Raw genomic sequence first — 7,367 nt, forward strand, 5'->3', positions numbered from 1 at the left:
AGGAGGTGAGACCAACTCTTTAATTTCTACTAGCTTCTCTTCAATCTACATGAAACGGACCAGGCTGGTTATATCTGGTTTTTCAGGGGGGTGGGGAGGGGGCTTCAGAGTTTCTATACAAAAATTGCAGAAAGGGGCGCAGTGGGTTTAGTGTCTGCCCTCGGCTCAGGTCATGATCCCAGCAACATGGGATCAAATCCTAGGAAGGCATGGGCTCCCTGCTCGGCGGGGAGCCTGCTTCTCCCTCTCCCACTGCCCCTGCTTGTGCTCTGTCTCTCTCTCAAGTAAACAAATAAAAGCTTAAAGAAAGAAAAAGCTTTAAAAAAATACAAAAAAATAAATGAATAAATGCCTGACAGTTACAAGTTCTGTACTTCCTTCTGTGTGTTTATTTTATACTTTTCTAGAAGGAAGTCACGGCCAATTTCTCCTTCGGTAAACAGGACTGCAGGTAAGCACAAGGAACTCTATCCTGCATTCTGGAAGATCCCCGTCTACCTAAGCTTGTCCACACCCTGGTTCCTTTACAGGCTCCCGAAGTCCGGCTTCCTAGTCCACCTGCGGCCTCTTTACCTGCGACACTGTTCTGCTGTCTCAGAAACAGACCTCTGATGACATTGGCAGCCATGAGCAGTAGCTTGGGGTCGCACATCTGCAGCAGCAAGAGCGTGTAATTTGCCTTGGTCCGGTGGGTGCTTCTCCCAAACCAGTACAGAATCTCCCTCATCTTCTGTTTTACGGTTTTATCCAATATCTGGTTCAAGGAAGACCTGACGATTTTCCCCTCCTTCCTGCTGAGGTTGATCCGGGACCGGCTGTAGATGAAATCCTTCCCCTGCGTGGTCTGAAGGATATTCTGAAAATAGTGCAGCAAATAGAAGCTATCCAGCTGCTCCAGGATGCTCACTAGAAACCTCCTCTGGGGCACCTCTCCGACCCTCCGGAACCACTCTTTGGTAGAGAAGATCTTCCAAGCCAAGACACATGTTTCGCACTTTTGGCACACGGGGACAGAACTGTCTCCCTTCTCACAACGAAAATAGGGGGCATTCCTGAGCCTCGGGTCCAGGTTTTCCATGATCCTGAGATGACCAGCTCATTCTATCCTTGCCCGTTGTCAACCCCACTACGCACCAGAGGTACAGGAGAAGCTGATAGATATCCCAGTTGAGCCTTTTCTATTATAAACATTTCCCAGAGGAAAGGTAGACCCCTGCGTTGGATGGAAAGCTGATCTCTCCCAGAAACTGCCAGTAGAAGTCTGGCTTTTTGTACTGACCTCCTAGGAAACATGGCTTTTACCGTAAATCTCCTAAACCGGGCACTGCTTAGCTGGAGGCAGTTGCTGTATATTCTGAAAGAGCTGGTCATCTCATTTCTAGAACAACAAGAATAGTGTTAGTCAAATTTAATACGTGGAACCCTCTTAACGGAAAAAAAAATCCCAGAGCCTGGTGTTGTATATATATATTAGCCTGGTGTTGAGCTTCAATTGTTATTAATGACTTGTAAATGTAAATGTAATTGTTCAGGATGTACTTCTTACATTTACAGTTGTTGGGCTATAAGGTGGCTATCCCAATGATGCTGAATATGTTTATATTCATTTTCTAAACTCATCGTCGAACTGAAAACACAAATGCTTAATATGAACGCAAGTCTTTTTCACTGCTTCGGAATGCTAACCAGAAACCTCTGCTGGGAAGCCCTCCTTCGTGGAAAAATTTCTCTCAGCCTCAATCACACACACGAGCATGTGTGTCTGGGAGGCAGTACAGTGACTGAATTCGGGGCGGGGCGGGTGCTGCCTGGGGTGCATTAAATTGAACACAACCCAAGGAAGTGTTTGAGAGCAAAGAACTTTTGATTACTTGATGGAAGTAAGGAGACAGGGAGATCGCTCTCAAAGCACCGTCTCTCCGTGGGGTGAGGACAGGAAGCTTTTATTCAGTGTATTAGGGGGCAGGGGCAAGGAGCTTGCATATACATTAAGGAATTTATACATATTCTATTACTTGGGCATTTCGGTTCAATTGCTCAGACCAAGCCCATCCACATGCTAGTGCATAGATTATGTCCAAAAAATGGCAGAAAATTCCAGCCATAGGGGGTGATCTTATTATAACGAGCTAAAGGTAAGTTCAGGACAAGTTTGGGCGGGGCGGGGGGGGGGGGGGGAGTCTGTACAGATCTTCTAACCAAGTGGAGAAGAGTGAGGGGTCCGGGGTCAGACTCCTGGGTTTGGACCCCAGCCCAGCTGCTTACATAGCTCTGTGTACACGAGCATATTACTTAATCCCCTATGCCTCAGTTTCTTCATCGTAAAACAAAGGCAACAATAGTTTCTACTTCGGAGTTAGTTTTTGGGGGGGATTAAATGAGATCCTATATGCAAAGCATTTAAAAGATCACCTGTTACATACTCAGCCCTTCATGAGTGCTAACTCTTGTCCTATTGTCGTTGTCATCATGGGTGTCATTGGGATCGTTTTCCGGGCAGCCTTAAGTAATCAATGCCCGCTCCAATCTCTACACATGTGTACGTACATACATTGAGATGCATGTAAGAAAATGACCCTATGCGTGCATGGTTTTTAAAAGAATAATGACAAAGGAGCACCTGGGTGGCTCTAGAGTCTAACTCTTGATCTCAGCTCAGTTGGGCTCCAAGCTGGGCGTGGAGCCTATTTAAAAAAAAAAAAAAATGACATGAAATATGGTGTACCTATTTCGTGAAGTCTTTATACCATTTGCCGTGGCTTATGATCCATTCAGGAGTGATGACTTGGGACATTAAAGCCAACCCTCTGATGCACGTGTTCCCTCAGGTTCCCAAACAGAAGGCTTCTGCTCTCACTTATAACCCAGAAAGAGACCGGGGGCTCGGTGGGCTTTTCAAACATTTTGAACAACAAAATCCTATTAGCAAATCATATCTTCTGTAAAAGCTCAATGTAGAACGTAGACAAAAGTGACGTTATATTAGCATAAATCTATGTTGTAAGTTCAAAGTTCACTTGTTAGCAAGGCAATTATGGAGAGCAATGTGGCTATTCTGATAAAGACAAAACCTGGAGACCTGAAGTTAACGATGACAGACACACCGGGCGCCGGGGTGGCTCAGTGGGTTAAGTGTCCGACTCTTGGTTTTGGCTCAGATCATGATCTCAGACTCATGAGATCGAGCTCTGTGCTGGAGCCTGCTTAAGATTCCCTCTCTCCCGGGGCGCCTGGGTGACTCAGTCATTAAGGATCTGCCTTCAGCTCAGGTCATGATCTCAGGGTCCTGGGATTGAGCTCTGCATTGGGCTCCCTGCTCGGCAGGAGGCCTGCTTCTCCCTCTCCCACTCCCCCTGCTTGCAGTCCCTCTCTCGCTGTGTCTCTCTGTGTCAAATAAATAAAATCTTAAAAAAAAAAAAGATTCCCTCTCTCCCTCTCCCTCTGCCCCTCCCCACTCTCTCTCAAAAAAAAAAAAAAAATACAGCTTCCTTCTAGGATTAGATCAGATGTGTGAGCCCAGTTGTCACTGCTCTTATTGTTGTTATAATGATTTCCCTAGATTAGGCCAAAATGTTTGCAGTAACTGAGCATTTTTGGTGCCCGCGTTTGGAGACCAGGCACAGTTAGAGAAAGGTATTGGATACCATTGGCTGGCTTGGTGGCAAAGGCAGTCTCCCACAAGGGTCGGGGTTGGGGACAGGAATCAGGCTGGGAAGGAGATCAGTTCTAACAGCTCAGCCTCTTCTGTCTTGATTAGCATCTGGAGAAAAGGTGAAAGTGGGTTAGCATCTAAACTCCCGGGGAAGCCAGGCAGAGGAGCGTGGCCAGGAATAAGAGTGCCCATTCTCAGAGGGCTTGGGTGTATAAGCAGGAGACGCACTACCCCTAGAACTGCTACAAATGGAAAGTAGCTTGTGTTTTTTTGTTTTGTTTGTTTTTAGAGAGGGAGAGAGGGAGAGTGGGGTGGGGGGGGTGGAGAGAGGCAGAGGGAGAGAAATTCTTAAGCAGGCTCCACACCCAGCACGGAGCCTGATGCCGGGCTCCATCTCACGACCCCGAGATCATGACCTGAACCACAATCAAGAGTCAGACGCTTAACTGACTGAGCCACCCAGGTGCCCCTAAAGTGTTTTGTTTTTGAAGGTCCAAATTAATCAGTCCAAATTAATCAGACATACATCAAAGCAGTTTTATCCACCCAACTCAGTCTTGATTCCATGCTGAGGGCCAACTGTGGCCCCATGGAGGGCCTGGCTGGGACCCCATTACTGCTCCTTACTAGCTATGTGATCTTGACAAAGCTACTCATGCCTGTCTGAGCCCTCATTGTCTTATCTGTAGAAGATACATAATCCCCACCCTGCAGGGTGTTGTACTATGAGGACTACATTAATTAAAGTAGGTGAGCATGGAATGTACTTCTGCTTCCTCTCCATTCCACTCACTACCCCTACACACACACACACACACACACACACACAGCATCTTACCTGCAAGGTGACTGGATGGGATAAGCCAACAGTGGGGAACTGGCACCACTGGTCCCCAACAAGGCTGGCAGGCAAATAGGTCTCATCAGACTTAAGACCCAGAAGAGGAAAACAGTTCTCAAAGGCTTTGGGGCTGGGAAGCCCACCTGGGGATTTCTCAAATATCCGGGCTACCAGCAGCCTGGAGGCTTCATGCCAGTCCCCCAGCTGTCCTTTCTGCCCTGTGTTCTTCACAACTCTGATTAAACCGTCTTCCCACGTGGCCCCAGTCTCTACTTCCTTTTCCCACCCTCTCGCGCAGTTTGGAGAACCCCAGAGGGTACGGCTAATTCACCCCACCCAGCTCTTCTGCCTTAGCTAACATTGCACCCACAGCCACCTGCCCGGCTCAGCTAGCAAGAAGTCAGGAAAGGGCTCGGGGGCCTGAGTAGGAGGGTGTGGGTTGAAACCAGGCTGTGTTACAACCAGCTGCATGTCCCTCAGTAATTCCCTTGCCACTCCGGGCCTGCTCCCCTTCTGTAAAATGGAGATCGTACTTCTGCCTAGCTCACGGGTGAGTGTCAGGGTCAAATGAATGGATGCATTTGAAGGGCATCTTATAGTGTGTGAAGAACTATACCAGTACTGATATCAGGGAAAGCGGGGGAAACTCACATTTTATCCTCACCTCCCCATCACGCGGCTTTACAAAGTTAATTGAGCAAAGTTTCTGTTCCTAAGAAGTCCGTGAATTTCCAGGCTGCCGAATTGCCCTTTGACTTTGAAAGAAGCAGGTGGAAAACAAGGGCATTGGCTAGAAATGTTTTATTATCCACAAAGGGGAGAACCAAGACAAGCATGGAAAAGTTTGAAACCTCGCTAAAATAGCTGAATCCCCAAGGAGATAGGGCACCCCCTGGGGTGGCCAAAAAAGTCTTCCGCTTATACTAACACTAGCAGGTGCTTGCTATTTGTAGTTGAAGAGCAGAGCAGGTTAAGGAGAAGAGATAGATGTAAGCCTGTGGTTCTCAAACTTCCATGGGCTTCAGAATCCCCTCAAGGCCTTAATAAACCAGACTGCTGGGTGCCTGGGTGGCTCAGATGGTTAAGCGTCTGCCTTCGGCTCAGGTCATGATCCCGGGGTCCTGGGATGGAGTCCCGCATCGGGCTCCCTGCTCCTTGGGAGCCTGCTTCTCCCTCTGCCTCTCTCTCTCTCTCTCTCTCATGAATAAAAATAAATAAAATCTTTAAAAAAAAAAAAAAAATAAACCAGACTGCTAGGCCTGACCCCCAGAGTTTCTGATCCCTAAATCTAGGCTGGGAGCCCAAGAATTTACATTTCTTTTTTCTTTTCTTAAGATTTTATTTATTTCAGAGAGAGAGAGAGCACAGGAGGGGGGACGGTCAGAGGGAGAAGCAGACTCCCCGCTGAGCAGGGAGCCCTTCGGCTCAGGTCATGATCCCAGGATCCTGGGATCGAGCCACGAGCCCAACATCCTCAGGCTCTCTGCTCAGCGGGGAGCCTGCTTCTCCTTCTCCCTCTGTCTGCCGCTCCCCTTGCTTGTGCTCTCTCTTTCTCTGACATATAAATAAATAAAATCTTAAAAAAAAAAAAATCAAGCTTGAAACTGACTGAATCGAAGATGGGGCCAGGATGCAGAGAGGAGGGCCTGGGAAGTATAGCTGGAAGAAAGGATGACACAGGTTTTTATGGAAACTTCTGGAAGTATGTTGTAATTTGAAAAGGCTGAGAATACTGAATTGCTAGAGCTCAAAGCACCTCAGATAGGATAAGGGGTTCATTGCAGTTTGACCATAGTAGCTTAGTAAGATCTTTTAAAAAATTATTTGTTTGTATGAGACATAAACACATACACTTTCCCCCCCGCCCCGAGTAATCAGGGTCACTACATTAATTAATTTGGGGGGAAAGTTGTCAATTTGGGGGAAAGGATTTTAACCTCGAATGCGTGATCACTGCTATGCTGACCCTCGGGTCTTTGTTAGATGACCTGTTTGCCCTCTTTTCTAGTACCTGGCCTCCTCCCTCCAGGGAGACTGGATTTTCTCAACAAGACTAATAAAGATGAAGCATGTCCCAGCAAAGTCTGGACGACTAGTCCCTCTACCTGAGCCATACACAGTATGTGCCCTGCGTGTGCGTATCAGGTGCACACGATATAGTGACTCTCCCTGCAAGGCCTCCTCCCCTACCGCCACCACCATGTTGTGGGTGCAGAGGGAGGGGAGTCGAGCTCAAGTCTGAGGGAGCTAGAAGCAGCAGGAAATGTGCATGCTACCATTTCTTCCATTTCTGTCTTTGGCTAATGGGGCTGGAGTGGTGAGCCCCAAAATTGGGGCAGTTGGTTGTAGAGATGGGGAGCAATCAGGTAGATGGTCAGTCAATAACACAATACAAAATTCAAGACGGCCCCAGAAGACATTAAATTAGAGGCAGTACATCAGACATGGAATTGAGGGATGCATTCCATACCACCTTGTCTGTTACTGTCATGAAGAGTAGGTTCCTTTTTTATTTTTTTTTTTAAGATTTTTTAATTTATTTGACAGAGAGAGATACAGCAAGAAGGGAACACAAGCAGGGGGAGTGGGAGAAGGAGAAGCAGGCTTCCAGCTGAGCAGGGAGCCCGATGCGGGACTCGATCCCAGGACCCTGGGATCACGACCTGAGCCGAAGGCAGACGCATAACGACTGAGGCACCCAGGCGCCCCCAAAAAGATTTTATTTTTAAGAAATCTCTACACCCAACGTGGGGCTTGAACTCACAACCCTGAGATCAAGAGTCACATGCTTTACCAACTGAGCCAGCCAAGTGCTCCTTGAATAGTAGACCCTTATTCAGTTCTTCATATTCTATTACTTTTCACTTAAATTTA

The 7,367-nt window shown here is 47.4% G+C and overlaps 1 protein-coding gene across 5 annotated transcripts in view; it reads right to left on the reverse strand.

The window, feature by feature from the left end:
- Nucleotides 1-3,209, reverse strand: part of CDRT1 (CMT1A duplicated region transcript 1) — a 47,526-nt gene extending 44,317 nt beyond the window's left edge. For 2 of the 5 annotated variants that reach the window (XM_027625728.2, XM_027625725.2), the window contains exon 1: nt 574-2,659. In XM_027625728.2, coding sequence (XP_027481529.2) covers nt 574-1,078 — 505 coding nt within the window. In that variant the 5' untranslated portion in view covers nt 1,079-2,659. Of the gene's footprint in view, nt 1-573; nt 2,660-2,725 lie in introns of those variants that run through there. The other 3 variants (XM_027625729.2, XM_027625727.2, XM_027625726.2) reach the window with 3 other exon arrangements.
- Nucleotides 3,210-7,367: the final 4,158 nt, after the last annotated feature.

The sequence above is a fragment of the Zalophus californianus genome, chromosome 16 (genome assembly GCF_009762305.2).
Source record: "Zalophus californianus isolate mZalCal1 chromosome 16, mZalCal1.pri.v2, whole genome shotgun sequence".
Classification (NCBI taxonomy): domain Eukaryota; kingdom Metazoa; phylum Chordata; class Mammalia; order Carnivora; family Otariidae; genus Zalophus; species Zalophus californianus.